Source organism: Mytilus edulis, chromosome 14 (genome assembly GCF_963676685.1).
Source record: "Mytilus edulis chromosome 14, xbMytEdul2.2, whole genome shotgun sequence".
NCBI classification, from domain to species: Eukaryota; Metazoa; Mollusca; class Bivalvia; order Mytilida; family Mytilidae; genus Mytilus; species Mytilus edulis.
This window is the reverse complement of record NC_092357.1, coordinates 4,123,606-4,141,289: the sequence shown is the minus strand read 5'-3', so window position 1 is coordinate 4,141,289 and position 17,684 is coordinate 4,123,606. Positions and strand designations below refer to the sequence as shown.

At 34.1% G+C, this 17,684-nt stretch overlaps 1 protein-coding gene across 2 annotated transcripts in view; it reads right to left on the bottom strand.

Moving 5' to 3' along the window:
* The window catches only part of LOC139503546 (uncharacterized), a 68,378-nt gene that overhangs the window by 35,609 nt on the left and 15,085 nt on the right, over nucleotides 1–17,684 (bottom strand). The window contains exons 4-5 of one of the 2 annotated variants that reach the window (XM_071293343.1): nucleotides 13,170–13,355; nucleotides 6,470–8,517 (exon numbers count right to left, since the gene is read on the bottom strand). In XM_071293343.1, the coding sequence (XP_071149444.1) occupies nucleotides 8,338–8,517; nucleotides 13,170–13,355 (366 nt within the window). In that variant the 3' untranslated portion in view covers nucleotides 6,470–8,337. Of the gene's footprint in view, nucleotides 1–6,469; nucleotides 8,518–13,169; nucleotides 13,356–17,684 lie in introns of those variants that run through there. The other variant, XM_071293344.1, reaches the window with a different exon arrangement.

The following is a 17,684-nucleotide window of genomic DNA, read 5'->3' as shown; positions in this document are numbered from 1 at the left end:
ATCAGGGAATCATCCTATACATAGAGGGATGACTTCAGGTCTTTGTATGATACATAACTATCAGGGAATCATCCTATACATAGAGGGATGACCTCAAGTCTTTGTATGATACATCACTATCAGAGAATCATCCTATACATAGAGGGATGACCTCAGGTCTTTGTTTGATACATCACTATCAGGGAATCATCCTATACATAGAGGAATGACCTCAGGTCTTTGTATGATACATAACTATCAGAGAATCATCCTATACATAGAGGGATGACCTCAGGTCTTTGTTTGATACATTACTATCAGGGAATCATCCTATACATAGAGGGATGACCTCAGGTCTTTGTATGATACATAACTATCAGAGAATCATCCTATACATAGAGGGATGACCACAGGTCTTTGTTTGATACATTACTATCAGGGAATCATCCTATACATAGAGGAATGACCTCAGGTCTTTGTATGATTCATTAGTATCAGGGAATCATCCTATACATAGAGGGATGACCTCAGGTCTTTGTATGATTTATTAGTATCAGGGAATCATCCTATACATAGAGGAATGACCTCAGGTCTTTGTATGATACATCACTATCAGAGAATCATCCTATACATAGAGGGATGACCTCAGGTCTTTGTTTGATACATTACTATCAGGGAATCATCCTATACATAGAGGAATGACCTCAAGTCTTTGTATGATTCATTTGTATCAGGGAATCATCCTATACATAGAGGGATGACTTCAGGTCTTTGTATGATACATAACTATCAGGGAATCATCCTATACATAGAGGGATGACCTCAGGTCTTTGTTTGATACATTACTATCAGGGAATCATCCTATACATAGAGGGATGACTTCAGGTCTTTGTATGATACATAACTATCAGAGAATCATCCTATACATAGAGGGATGACCTCAGGTCTTTGTATGATTCATTAGTATCAGGGAATCATCCTATACATAGAGGGATGACCTCAGGTCTTTGTATGATACATAACTATCAGGGAATCATCCTATACATAGAGGGATGACCTCAGGTCTTTGTTTGATACATTACTATCAGGGAATCATCCCATACATAGAGGGATGACCTCAGGTCTTTGTATGATACATAACTATCAGGGAATCATCCTATACATAGAGGGATGACCTCAGGTCTTTGTATGATACATTAGTATCAAGGAATCAGCCTATACATAGAGGGATGACCTCAGGTCTGTGTATGATACATTACTATCAGGGAATCATCCTATACATAGAGGGATGACCTCAGTTCTTTGTATGATACATAACTATCAGAGAATCATCCTACACATAGAGGGATGACCTCAGGTCTTTGTTTGATACATTACTATCAGGGAATCATCCTATACATAGAGGGATGACCTCAGGTCTTTGTATGATACATAACTATCAGAGAATCATCCTATAAATAGAGGGATGACCTCAGGTCTTTGTTTGATACATTACTATCGGGGAATCATCCTATACATAGAGGGATGACCTCAGGTCTTTGTATGATACATCACTATCAGAGAATCATCCTATACATAGAGGGATGACCTCAGGTCTTTGTATGATACATAACTATCAGAGAATCATCCTATAAATAGAGGGATGACCTCAGGTCTTTGTTTGATACATTACTATCAGGGAATCATCCTATACATAGAGGGATGACCTCAGGTCTTTGTATGATACATCACTATCAGAGAATCATCCTATACATAGAGGGATGACCTCAGGTCTTTGTTTGATACATTACTATCAGGGAATCATCCTATACATAGAGGGATGACCTCAGGTCTTTGTATGATTCATTAGTATCAGGGAATCATCCTATACATAGAGGGATGACCTCAGGTCTTTGTATGATTCATTAGTATCAGGGAATCATCCTTTACATAGAGGGATGACCTCATGTCTTTGTATGATACATTACTATCATGGAGTCATCCTATTCATAGAGGGATGACCTCAGGTCTTTGTACGATACATTACTATCAGGGAATCATCCTATACATAGAGGGATGACCTCAGGTCTTAGTATGATACATTACTATCATGGAGTCATCCTATTCATAGAGGGATGACCTCAGGTCTTTGTACGATACATTACTATCAGGGAATCATCCTATACATAGAGGGATGACTTCAGGTCTTTGTATGATACATCACTATCAGAGAATCATCCTATACATAGAGGGATGACCTCAGGTCTTTGTATGATTCATTAGTATCAGGGAATCATCCTATACATAGAGGGATGACCTCAGGTCTTTGTATAATACATAACTATCAGGGAATCATCCTATACATAGAGGGATGACCTCAGGTCTTTGTTTGATACATTACTATCAGGGAATCATCCTATACATAGAGGGATGACCTCAGGTCTTTGTATGATACATAACTATCAGGGAATCATCCTATACATAGAGGGATGACCTCAGGTCTTTGTATGATACATTAGTATCAAGGAATCAGCCTATACATAGAGGGATGACCTCAGGTCTGTGTATGATACATTACTATCAGGGAATCATCCTATACATAGAGGGATGACCTCAGGTCTTTGTATGATACATAACTATCAGAGAATCATCCTATACATAGAGGGATGACCTCAGGTCTTTGTTTGATACATTACTATCAGGGAATCATCCTATACATAGAGGGATGACCTCAGGTCTTTGTATGATACATAACTATCAGAGAATCATCCTATACATAGAGGGATGACCTCAGGTCTTTGTTTGATACATTACTATCAGGGAATCATCCTATACATAGAGGGATGACCTCAGGTCTTTGTATGATACATCACTATCAGAGAATCATCCTATACATAGAGGGATGACCCCAGGTCTTTGTTTGATACATTACTATCAGGGAATCATCCTATACATAGAGGGATGACCTCAGGTCTTTGTATGATTCATTAGTATCAGGGAATCATCCTATACATAGAGGGATGACCTCAGGTCTTTGTATGATTCATTAGTATCAGGGAATCATCCTTTACATAGAGGGATGACCTCAGGTCTTTGTATGATACATTACTATCATGGAGTCATCCTATTCATAGAGGGATGACCTCAGGTCTTTGTACGATACATTACTATCAGGGAATCATCCTATACATAGAGGGATGACCTCAGGTCTTAGTATGATACATTACTATCATGGAGTCATCCTATTCATAGAGGGATGACCTCAGGTCTTTGTACGATACATTACTATCAGGGAATCATCCTATACATAGAGGGATGACTTCAGGTCTTTGTATGATACATCACTATCAGAGAATCATCCTATACATAGAGGGATGACCTCAGGTCTTTGTATGATTCATTAGTATCAGGGAATCATCCTATACATAGAGGGATGACTTCAGGTCTTTGTATGATACATTAGTATCAGAGAATCATCCTATACATAGAGGGATGACCTCAGGTCTTTGTTTGATACATTACTATCAGGGAATCATCCTATACATAGAGGGATGACCTCAGGTCTTTGTATGATACATCACTATCAGAGAATCATTCTATACAGAGAGGGATGACCTCATGTCTTTGTATGAGACATTACTATCAGGGAATCATCCTATACATAGAGGGATGACTTCAGGTCTTTGTATGATACATAACTATCAGAGAATCATCCTATACAGAGGGATGACCTCAGGTCTTTGTATGATACATTACTATCAGGGAATCATCCTATACATAGAGGGATGACCTCAGGTCTTTGTATGATACATTACTATCAGGGAATCATCCTATACATAGAGGGATGACCTCAGGTCTTTGTTTGATACATTACTATCAGGGAATCATCCTATACATAGAGGGATGACCTCAGGTCTTTGTATGATACATTACTATCAGGGAATCATCCTATACATAGAGGGATGACCTCAGGTCTTTGTATGATACATTACTATCAGGGAATCATCCTATACATAGAGGGATGACTTCAGGTCTTTGTATGAGACATTAGTATCAGGGAATCAGCCTATACATAGAGGAATGACCTCAGGTCTTTGTATGAGACATTAGTATCAGGGAATCATCCTATACATAGAGGGATGACCTCAGGTCTTTGTATGATACATTACTATCAGAGAATCATCCTTTACATAGAGGAATGACCTCAGGTCTTTGTATGATACATTACTATCAGGGAATCATCCTATACATAGAGGAATGACCTCAGGTCTTTGTATGATACATTAGTATCAGGGAATCATTTTAAACAAATGGGATGACCTCAGGTCAATGATGATAGCGTCTGGCGTATATACAAAATTTAGTCCTGGTATCTATGATGAGTTTATTTACTATTAGGGAATCATCTATAGAGGGATATTGAAATTTTTATATCGTAACATATATTTAATTCAGTTACTTATGTACCTCTAGTCACCATACACAACGATTGTACTCGATAACCTCTGCTTACTAAACAACGACATTGCATTTTGTTACTGTTGGTTACCTTGTACATTCTCTTTAGTCTGTGTCCAGTCAGACGCAGGCAGTTAATTGCAACTTGTTCTCGTTGTTTTTCATGAATTTTTTTGTTATATATTTGGCCGTTAGTCTTCTTAAATGAATTGTTTTATATTTTTATATCAGGGCCTTTTAAAGTCGACAATCCAGTATCAGTTTTTCTCTTTGTTGAAAGCCGTATGGATGCCTATTATTTTAACTTTGGTGGATAGTTGTCTCATTGGCAATCATACCACATCTCCTAATTGTATATTTATATGTATATATAATTTAATTTTTCTGGTTGTATTAAATTAAAAGGACATTTCCCAAATATCTGCAGTCATGAGCAACTGTTGATGTTTTTATTTTTATTCTTTTGTAGAATTGGAAAGACCATCAAGAGGTAAAAGAGAGGAATAAAGGTTTGGTATACATCAACAGATAGTATTGTTACATGTATGTAGAATTCCATACATTTCAAAGAGGCCATGTGAGCTAATAAAAAACAATGTCATAGCACAAATATTGCAAAAATCAAAACTAGAATCGTATATTTTTTACTATTTCGTCTGTATCAATGTAACTGTACAAAAAATACTGGTCATAATGCAAATGAAGATTCTATTTACAAATTATTTGCTGCAATATATATGTTTATATGTACATATGTGAAATAAGATAACTCAGCAAGTTGATCATGTTGATTAACAAAATATAGAAAAAATATAAACTTCTGTATTTCAAAAGGAGAAAAGATTTCATAACAATAAAAATAATTAAAATCAAATTCAAATTTTATGTTTATAAACATGATAATATGAAAATGGAGGTGGTTTGATAGAGCCATTAGTTCATTTTGTAGTTTGACCATGAATTTTGAAATACCTATACAGTAAAACTCTTGTTGTGTATTCAAAAGTTGATAATAAGAACTCAAAATGAGACTGTTTATGAGTTTTTATTTTGCACTTATTATTAGAAGTGTGACATAATGCAGTTAACAACAAATAAGTAAGAAAAAATGCAACAATACTAAAACTGATTTAAATTATAGGTGCCAAAACAATGGCATTACAGTTACCATACCTTTGGCGAATTGTTTATATCTATTGATATAAGCTCCCTTTAGAATTTTATAAATTTTACATTTCAAAGTTATGGGGTTTACTTACAGTAAAACCCAGTAAGATAATATAATTGAAAAAATTAAAACATTTTTTACTTCAAAATTCATTAATATGTATAAATATAACTGCCATTAAATGTGTATATGAACTAATAAGAATAACAAAATGAATAGTATAACAAAAGAAAATTGAAACAGTAAAAATATAAACATACTAATTTAGATTGACACATTTGTAAAATGCAATACATTTGTTTCAAGTTAACACTATTCAAGATGGTTTGCACTTGTTGACAGACCTAAAAGCAAAAAGTGCATACATATTAATTAACTTTAATTTCTGTATTTGTAAAAAACATGACAGAAGACACCATGTTCTTCATTTAGAAAAAGTTTAAGGAATGAATTAAACATTCTTCTTTTAAAAAATTGCACATTTCTTTAAAAATATAGGCAGATAGTTTTCTGCTACAATCCAACATGGCAGACAACATTTGATATACCTTAAGCAAATAAATAAAATAGTGTGGACATAATGTGTTTGTGGTAGGTTTTAAATTTTGGACTTTTTTATACTCAGATATGATTGGTAATAATACTAATTTTGTAATCAGGAATGCATTTGACACAAGTTCTTCTTTGACAAGATATAATCCTTATTTTAAAGAGTATTTCACAAAATGGGTGCATTCTTTCAATAATTGGAACAAATAATTTTAAACAATGACTAACTTGTGAAATTTAACCAATACATTTAAAAAAAGACTGCATTTGACATCTTTTTACATATATTATTAAAATAGTAGTCACAGTACTAATTGATATTTTAGTCTGCAAACATGATTCATTCATTAGTTGTTGCTGCAATTAATTGGAAACTAGGTTACAGTAACTGTAAGTACTCTTAGATCAGTACTTTATGTCTCTAGTGTTTTTGTTTGTTGTTTCATGCTTTGTGTCTACTTAAATATCTCATGTGGCAAGCCTTTTTATAAGATGTTTAGTTTAATTTTGTGATGATGTTAAATTACTGTCCTGGCTTAGAGGAGGGTTGAACCCTGTTCAAATTCAGGAGACTTTAATTCAGAGGTTTTTTTTACTGTCTCAAGGTAACATAATTTCAAGACTGTAATTCAGTGGTTGCACTTGTCTAATACATATGTTTCTGGTTATTGTTTTGTTTTACTTTTTATCAGATTAGTGTCTTTTATAGCTTGCTTTCAACTATGGATTTCTATTTACTTAAACTAAAGTTATAGTGCGAAAACCAAGAAAATGCTTATTTGGGCCTTTTTTGGCCCCTTATTCTTAAAATCTTTGGACCAAAACTCCCAAAATCAATCCCAACCTGCCTTTTGTGGTCATAAACCTTGTGTTTAAATTTCATAGATTTCTATTCACTGTTACTAAAGTTAGAGTGCGAAAACTAAAAGTATTCAGACGACGACGAAGACGACAATTTCAATGTTGACATTATTTTCCTTTTAATTAGTGAAAACGCCTAGTTCATTATCTTCGCTAGCCAAGGGTTACCATCAACTCCCGTTCTCTTCACCCTTGGTGGATTGAGCAAAGATTTGTGATAACAATGTTGCGCCATCTATCGGAAGATTAAAGTCACACCCATTCCGAATACATTATTCTTGACCAATGGTAGAACTTGAACACTTCAATTTGGAGGTAAAAACATGTAGATTCTACACACTTGGTAAAGCCGGAAATGAAAAATATATGTCAACATTCATGCATTTGTGCATGAGACATACACACAGGAACTTCTAATAGTTGATTAAAAACCTTCAAGTTGTCAATTAATATATTCATATGTTTAGGGATGTAAAGACTTGTTGCACAATAAACACGTGGCAACTGTTTACAAACACGTCTTACATTTACACTTGTTCATGTAATAGGCGCTTTTTGATTGGATGCAGCGAGTTTCGACTGCAACCAATAAAAATCCTTACCTTGTGTTTCCGAAATTTTATCTCAATCCGCCAAGGGTGAAGAGAACGGGAGTGGATCGTAACCCTTGGCTAGCGAAGATGCTAGTTCATGGGCTTCCATCTATAGATAAGGGGTTAAATTGAAGGTCACATGAATACACTGAAATAGTTCGACTTATTCACTTGCAAGTGAATAACTTGTCAGTGAAAATGGTGATGTTTCTTAGCTTATATTTACAAATTAAAACAAAATCAGCTGCTTATACCTAGTTATTATTTCACTATTTCATTTTTGTTATTAAATGATTGAAAAACAAGAAAGTGTCCACAGTACACAAATGCCCCACTCGCACTATCATTTTCTATGTTCAATGGACCATGAAATTAGGGTAAACACTTTAATTTTGTATTAAAATTTGAAAGATCATATCATAGGGAACATGTGTACAAAGTTTGAAGTCGATTGGACTTCAACTTCATCAAAAACTACCTTGACCAAAAACTTTGACCTGAAGTGGGACAGACGGACGAACAGACAGACGGACAGACGAACAGACGCACAGATCAGAAAAGATGATGCCCCTCTACTATCGTAGGTGGGGCATAAAAATAAAAATCATATTTTTGCCCCTTTCATGTTTTTAACTAGCAGGCTGTGGTTCATTTTATCCCAGTATCTAAATACATTACCACTTAATCATCTATCTATACAAATTCTAATGTGAAGCAAATATCAATGAATCTTTTATCATTTTATGTGCACTAATTGTTTAATCTCATTATTGACTGAATCAAACTATTTCTATCATCTTTTACAAGGATATCTTTTGACTCTGAATAATATATAGTTGCTCTGTGCTTATCAACTTCTTTCATATCTGCAACACCAGGTCCTAGGGTACGAACATGGTTTAAACTTATATGGAGTAATGTAAAATATATCTAAAATAAAAAAGTAATTCATTGTTAACTAAATTTGATTTTGTAGCCTTAGAAGCAACAAGCATTCCAAGAGTGTTGTATGGGAATACATATTCCTCACTGTATAAATGGAACAAAATCATTTTCAAAACGCTCTACTGGATCTATATAACTTGTCATGGTGCAAACTTTTATAACAAACACCTAGTCAATATTTTCAGGACCAATGAAAAAAGGTGTGGAAACTAATTATTTGACTGAATTTTTCCACGGCCAATAACTCTGCACAAGATCATTAGACAGTGAAAACAGTGTACGTGATCTGTAACCTGTCTCTTTAAAACTACATATGGGTATATCAAACATAAAGCACGCTCTCCAACATGTCAGCCATCGATGTTTGTTGTTTTTTTAAGTAAATACATTAATGATGCATGCGATGATTGTGGCCAACTTTGTTTAAAATTTGTCTTATTAGTTTTTAGAGAAGATTTTTATAAAAGAAGACAAAAATTTGAAAAACATGTTAGCATGAATACTTTCCAAACTTACAACCATTCCAAACATCAAATATAGTAGACCTATTGCATACAGTATAAGAAAAACAGAGCAAAACACAAAAACTTAACTGTAACCACTGAACCATGAAAATGAGATCAAGGTCAGATGACACCTGCCAGTTGGACATGTGCACCTTACAGTCCTTCCATACACCGAATATACTAGACCTATTGCTTATAGTATCTGAGATATGGACTTGACCACCAAAACTTAACCTTGTTCACTGATCCATGAAATGAGGTTGAGGTCAAGTGAAAACTGTCTGACAGGCATGAGGACCTTGCAAGGTATGCACATACCAAACATAGTTATCTTATTACTTATAACAAGAGAGAATTAAACATTACAAAAAATCATAATTGTTTTTAAAGAAGTCACTAAACCATGAAAATGAGGTTAAGGACATTGGACATGTGACTTATGGAAACTTCGTAACATGAGGCATTCATATACAAAGTATGAAGCATCCAGGTCTTCTACCTTCTAAAATATAAAGGATAGCTAACACCAGATCACTATCCCTATGTCAAGCTTTCTGTAACAAAAGTCGCAAGCTCCACCAAAACCAAAATTTTGAAGAAATTTCATTCTACCAATAGCTGTTGTGACCATGTCTTTAGACCAATTGGCCAAAATGAAAAGGGATCTCCCACATCAAAAAGAACATAATCCCGAAATATCAAAGCTAAAGGATCATGAGCTAATGAAGTACTTTACAGTACATCTATAGAACATGTCTAGAAATGTGCCTTGTTTGTCAAACTAGAGGCTCATGTCACTCACCTTGGTCTATATGCATACATGTATTAAACAAAGGACACAGATGGATTCATGACAAAATTGTGTTTTGATGATGGTGATGTGTTTGTAGATCTTACTTTACTGAACACATGCTTCTTACAATTTTCTCTATCTATAATAAACTTGGCCCTTTATTTACAGAGGAAATGTACCAAATTTATGAAGATAATTAAAAAATTACTATAAAGGGCAATAACTCTTTAAGGGTTCAACTGTTGACTTATTTGTAGATCTTACTTTGCTGAACATTATTGCTGTTTACAGTTTATCTATTCAAGATAATAACCAACCAGATGCTCCGCAGGGCACAGCTTTATACGACTGCAGAGGTCATACCCTGAACAGTTTGGGCAAGTATGGACACAACATTTAAGCTTGATACAGCTCTGAATTTGGATTGTGATTAAATAGTTGAAACAACATCTAGGTTTCTGACACAGAATGAATGTGGTCTAAGAACTTAAACTTAAAAACTTTAAAATGCTAAATTGGACCTATTATGGTCCAATATCCAAAATCTAAATACATGGTTAGATTCAGTATATCATAAAACCCCAAGAATTCAATTTTTGTTGAAATCAAACAAAGTTTTTATTTTGGATCCTGATTTGGACCAACTTGAAAACTGGGCCCATAATCAAAAATCTAAGTACATGATTAAATTCAGCATATCAAAGAACTCTTTGGACCTTAATGTAGACCATTTTAAAAACAGGACCAAAAATTAAGAATCTAAATACTGAATACACGGCTAAGATTAAACATATCAAATAACCCCAATAATGAATTTTTTGATGAAATCAAACAGTTTAATTTTGGACCCTTTTGGCCCCTATTCCTAAAATGTTGGGACATAAACTCCCAAAATCTATACCAACCTTCCTTTTGTGGTCATAAACCTTGTGTTAATATTTTAAAGATTTCTATTTACTTATACTAAAGTTATTGTGCAAAAACCAAGAAAAATGCTTATTTAGGACCTTTTTTTGGCCCCTAATTCCGAAACTGTTGGCACCAAAACTTCCAAAATCAATCCCAACCTTCCTTTTGTGGTCATTAACTTTGTGTTTAAATTTCATAAATTTCTATTTACTTATACTAAAGTTATTGTGCAAAAACCAAGAAAAATGCTTATTTGGGACCTTTTTTTTGCCCCTAATTCCTAACCTGTTGGGACTTAACTCCCAAAATCAATCCCAACCTTCCTTTTATGGTCATTAACCTTGTGTTTAAATTTCATAGATTTCTATTTACTTATACTCAAGTTATAGTGCGAAAACCAAATGTCTTCCGACAACGACGACGACGCCAACGTCATACCAATATTCGATCCAAAAATATTCAATTTTTGCGGTCATATAAAAACAGCAAAATTTCTTTAAATTGGGGGGCAGCAACCCAATAATCAGTTGTCCAATTCATATGAAAATTTCAGGGCAGATAAATATTGACTTGAGAAACAATTTTACCCATGTCAGATTTGCTCTAAAGGTTACAATACACCATTAGATTTTATGGGCGCAGCCATTTTATGAGCATAACATTAAGAGTATGGCGAATCCTGATTGGTCGATATGTGCGCCCGTTATTTTTTATTATTAGAGACTTCGTGCACTCTGCTTTATACAAAAGGCAAAATAAAAATTATTCCGTAGCCCTAAAGGCACTGAGATGACTTTTCAACGCTAGGACAAGACACTTATTTTTAAGGGCAAAATTGATAGGCATGGGAGATAAGTACAAAATACGCTAAGAAAAGCAATGCGAACCTATATTTTTTTGACCAAAAAATACTGTCCTAATAACTTTTCTTTAATTCTAGCAAGGTTTTGTTAAAAAAATCAACTTTGTAAAGTCTGTATCTCGAAAAAGGCTACCATTGTCGCCTATGGGGAAATTAATTGTTTATTTCAATCTATATGCTTTGGTTTCAGAGTTATAAGCCAAAATCTACATTGTACCCCTATGTTCTATTTTTAGCCATGGCTGCCATCTTGGTTGGTTGGCTGGGTCACTGGACACATTTTTTAAACAAGGCCAACATTAAAAATATCTTTGTTTCCCCTCCCTGACTGAGGTTATCAGGGTATGGGTAGGTAGGTAGGCAAATTATTTTATTTTATTTCTTGATATAATTTTTTCTATATTGAATTTTTACAAAATTCAACAGGTAAGATTTTTCTTATTTATTTTATGGTATGAAATCTACAAAAGCACACATTCTTCATGTGATAACAATGTTTAATGAAAGTAAGTTTTTAATTAGTTAAAAAACAAGTTTATTTCAAGTCTAATTTGATGCATAACTCACAACAAAACAACTCCTGTGTTCACCAATTCATACCTTGATCATCAATTATGAGATGACAAAAAGATATGTTAATGACTTGTGATGTTTGTTTTCCTTGATTCTGTATCATATAGACACGTCAATGCAAAAATGCCTCGATTTAAAACGCTTGTTAACTACAGCATCGGAAAGGTATGACAAAAAACCAACACACGTTTACTACAGCATCGGAAAGATATCACCAAAAACCAACATAGCAACAAAAAAAATTTTGGACAAGAATGGCCAATAAAATTTTTCGAGTCCCGGCGATTTTACTGGGTTGGTGGTGGGAGGGGAAACAAACAATATTTTATTTTTGGCCCAAGATACACTAAAAATGATTGTGGATAAGTTTGGTTAAATTTTGCCCAGTAGTTTCAGAGATGACTTTTGTAAAAAATTACAAAAATTTACGAAAAATTGGTTAAAAATGACTATTAAGGGCAATAACTCCTTAAGGAGTCAACCTACCATTTTGGTCATGTTGACTTATTTGTAGATCTTACTTTGCTGATAATTATTACTGTTTAATGTATATCTCTATCTATATTAGTATTCAAGATAACCAAAAACTGCAAAATGTCCTTAAAATTACCAATTCAGGGGCAGCAACCCAACAACTGGTTGTTCGTTTCATCTGAAAATTTCAGGGCAGATAGATCTTCACTTGATAAACAATTTTACACCCATGTCAGATTTGCTTATGCTTTGTTTTTTGAGTTATAAGCCAAAATCTACATTTTACCCCTATGTTCTATTTTTAGCCATGGCGGCCATCTTGGTTGGTTGGCCGGGTCACCGGACACATTTTAAAACTAGATACTCCAATGATGATTGTGGCCAAGTTTGGTTAAATTTGGCCCAGTAGTTTCAGAGGAGAAGATTTTTGTAAAAGTTAAAGATGACGACGGCGGACGCCAAGAGATGAGAAAAGCTTAAAAGAAATAACCATTAATACAACTTAATTGTACCATTTTACCTTGGTTCCTACAGCAATCATACCCGGAACATATTCTGTTTCCACAGAATTCCATGCTAAGAGAAGTTCTCCTCCATGTTGACCTAAAACTTTCTCACTAAGCCAGTGTTGAATATCAGCTTTTGATTTTTTATCGTCTTTATCTTCTTTGTTTTCTTCAGCCTTTGTTATGACAGCTTTCTTCACCTTTACAGATATAAATGCATTGTACAATTTTATTATGTTATTTAATAAACAGAAGATAAATCCATCATAAATAGTCTGATCATTTTCAATAGAAGTGAACATAATTCAGTTATGTTCAGTTACACCTCAGTCCTGGATCATGCAGCTTGGTCAATTGATTCCTAAACAAAGATTTGTATGTCTTTTCGAGTTCTAGAAGAAACAAGGCTTCACTTTATATTCATGTTTTGTATTTCCTAAAATACTTTTAATAAGTATTTACGAATTCTACTGATGCAGTTATAACATGCCCTTTTGTAATTTTCATGCCATAAATTAAACTAAAGGTTCAAAAGAGCCTGTGTCACTCACCTTGGTCAATGGGCATATCATAAACAAATAAAAATTTACAAAATTTACAAAATTTATGAAAATTGTTTAAAATTGACTATAAAGGGCAATAACTCCTTAAAGGGTCAACTGACCATTTTGATCATGTTGACTTATTTGTAGGTCTTACTTTGCTGTACATTATTGCTGTTAACAGTTTATCTGTATCTATAATAATATTCAAGATAATAACCAAAAGCTGCAAAATTATCTGAAAATTACGAATTCTGGGGCAGCAACCCAACAACGGGATGCCTGATTAGTCTGAAATTTTCAGGGCAGATAGACTTTGACCTAACGAACAAATTAATCACGTCAGAATTTTCAGGGCAGATAGACTTTGACCTAACGAACAAATTAATCACGTCAGATTTGCTTTAAATGCTTTGGTTTCTGAGATTTTAGCCAAAAACTGCATTTTACCCTATGTACTATTTTTAGCCATGTCGACCATCTTGGTTCGCAGACCGGGTCATTGGACACATTTTTAAAACTACATACCCTAATGATGATTGTGGACCAGTTTCGACGCCGACGACGCTAACGTCATACCAATATACGACCAAACAATTTTCAATTTTTGTGGTCGTATAAAAATCTAAATACATAATTAGATTCAGCATATATCAAAGAACCCCATATATTCAATTTTTGTTGAAATCAAACATAGTTTAATTTTGGACCAACTTAAAAACTGGGTCCATAATCAAAAATCTAAATATATGTTTAGATTCAGCATATCAAACACCCAAGGATTCAATTTTTGTTGATATCAAATAAAGTTTAATTTTGGACATCTTTGACATATTCCCCACTTCCGTTCTCAATTTTATGTTGGCTTGTTCAGCATTATGAGACAATATTGCCACATTTCCATTGTCTATTCCTTAGGTCATTTATGTCTTTCAAATGTTAATATGGTCTATTTTGAGAAAAATCCTGTTTAATTTATAGGAAAAAATCAAAATGAGAATTTCAATAATTGATAATAATAACTCTGTAGCATTTTTTGCAATAATAACTAGAGGCTCTTAAGAGCCTGTGTTGCTCACCATGGTCTATGTGCATATCAAACAAAGGACACAGATGGATTTCGGGACAAAATCATGTTTTGGTGATGGCGATGTGTTTGTAGATCTTACTTTACTGAACATTCTTCCTAAATGTACTTACAATTTTATCTATCTGTAATGAACTTGGCCCCTTAGTTATGGAGGAAAATATTTTTTAAAAATTTACCAAATTTACCAAATTAATGAAAAATTGTAAAAAATTTACTATGAAGGGCAAAAACTCCTTAAGGGATCAACTGACCATTTTGGGCATGTTGACTAATTTGTAGATCTTACTTTGCTGAACATTATTGCTGTTTAAAGTTTAGCTCTATCTATAATAGTATTCAAGATAATAACCAAACACAGCAAAATTTCCTTAAAAATTACCAATTGGGGGCAGCAACCCAACAACCAGTTGCCCAATTCATCTGAAAATTCCAGGGCAGATAGATATTGACTTAGTTAACAATTCAACCTCGTGTCAGATTTGCTCTTAAAGCTACATGGTTTCAGAGTTATAAGCCAAAATCTACATTTTACCCATATGTTCTATTTTTAGCCATGGCGGCCATCTTGGTTGGGTGGCTGGGTCACCCCACACATTTTTAATACTAAATATTCTTATAATGATTGTGACCAAGTTAGGTTAAATTTGGCCCGGTAGTTTTAGAAGATTTTGGTAAAAGATTACACAAATTTAAGAAAAATTGGTAAAAATTGATTATAAAGGGCAATAAGGGACGACATAAAAAGTTCAATGAAGGATAAAAAACTTAATTCACATAGTTTTTTCACTGACCCCCACAACCCCCCTCTTAACTTAATTTGGGAAAAATTGATTGACCAATAGGAATATATGTAAAATCGATTTTAGATTAACAAAACGTGCAGCAATGTTGACCCCCCCACCCCCAAACAATTTGATTTAAGTTTTTTATCCTACATCGATCTTTTGATGTCGTCCCTAACTCCTTAAGGGTTCAACTGACCATTTTGGTTATGCTGACTTACTTGTAGATCTTACTCTGCTGTACATTTTTGCTGTTCACAGTTTATCTCTATCTATAATAATATTCCAGATAATAACCCAAAACAGAAAAATTATGAAAATATTTTATTTTTTGTTCTTGGGGAGAACTTTAGGACTGCTTTTACTCTGTCTTCTTCTTTATGTACCAGCTGTATGTGCCTACTAAGCTGTAGGCAGTATTTGTAGCAAAATATGCAATACTGTGCTGGTTTAGTATTAAAGTTGTTGCTTACAGTTGAAGATAAAGTTGCCTTGCTGTTTTTCTCATATATAATTGCTGCCCCCAATTGGTAATTTTGAAGGAAATTTTGCTGTGTTTGGTTATTATCTTGAATACTATTTAGTATTAGGACTCGGAGGTGCGATGGGGACGCTGAAGTGCGATGGTTACGCTGAAGTGCGATGGTCTACGCCGAAGTTCGATGGTCTGTACGCTGAAGTGCGATGGTCTATTTGACGCATGATCGCTAGTAAACCCTACTTTCTAAAGAAGTTCACTTATCATTATAAGTAGATTTTTCATAGATTTTTTTAATTTGCAATCATTATTGTGTATGGCTGTCCTTAACTCAGTTACATAGTACTCAATGAGAGCTCGTACTCTTCGAATTCCTACATGTGGACATAATTCTAGATTATCATTTTATCTAGACCTACTTGTATACGTTACTTGTTTCTCTCATGAGTGCCTCGTGTATAATAATTTTAATGAAGAGAGTTTGTCTGCAGAATGTATTGAGAGAATGTCACGCACCATCGTACGTTAAACAGAACCTTTTGTAGATTTCTCCTATCCACCAAAAAAAATCCCCGTTTCGCGTAGTATTAAAATATTATAAGACCCGTATCATGTAACTGCTAGTAGTCCTTTTTTATTTAGTTTATCATTGTCATTTTGCGTATACAATTAGTTAATTTTGGTACCTTTTCTGAAATCCCACACTAACTTCTTTTAAACTGAGATTTACTGTGTGTATTAAAGTTTTTTGATTTTGTTTAATCTACATTGGCTAGAGGTATACATGGTATAGGGGAACGGGGTTGATTTTTTACTAATTATGTTTAAACCCGTTGCATTTTTGCGCCCGTGCAAAGTCAGTAGCCTCTGGCCTTTGTTGGTCTTGTATGTTTTAAAGAGCCAGATCCAATTATTAGGCAATTATATAGGTACAATTTCATGATTTTTTTAAGGTATTAAGGACACACCAAACCAATTTCTATTTTGAGTGAAAAAGTTGTATAAATAACAACATCAACAAAAACATCACTTTGTTTTGGTTTGAAATGTCCTTATCGGGGGATTCCCTGTTTTCCCAACTAAAAACACAGTAAATTCCCCATATTTGACTTTCATCTGTTTTGGGGGGTTAAATAATCTATTTTTCAGACATATCATTATATATAAAAATCGATATATGGAATAAAAAACTATTTTATTTCTTGTTCGAATCGTAAATTTTAATCTTTCAGCACTTTTGGAAAATGGCCCTTCTGTGAAAAATGACAGAAAGAATTGACCCATGCTCTTTTAGTTCATTTTTATGATTAGGAGTTTAGTATAACGTTCATTTTCATTGAACTAGTACACTTTTTAGTTCATTGACCAGCTGAAGTCCGTTTGGCTGTGTTAAAGACCCACCCTTTGGTGGACTTCGGTTGGTTTTTTTACTCTTTGGGCCAGTTGTTGTCTCTTTTACACATTCTCCATTTCAGTCTCTTTTTTACATTGACTTAAACATCGACAAGAAAAGCTTAGAAAATGAGGTTTGTGTAGACCATCGCACTTCCGCGTAGCTATCAACAAGATATAGCGTCACAATGACACCGTCGCACTTCAGCGTGACCAAAAACACACTTCAGCGTCAAACCATCGCA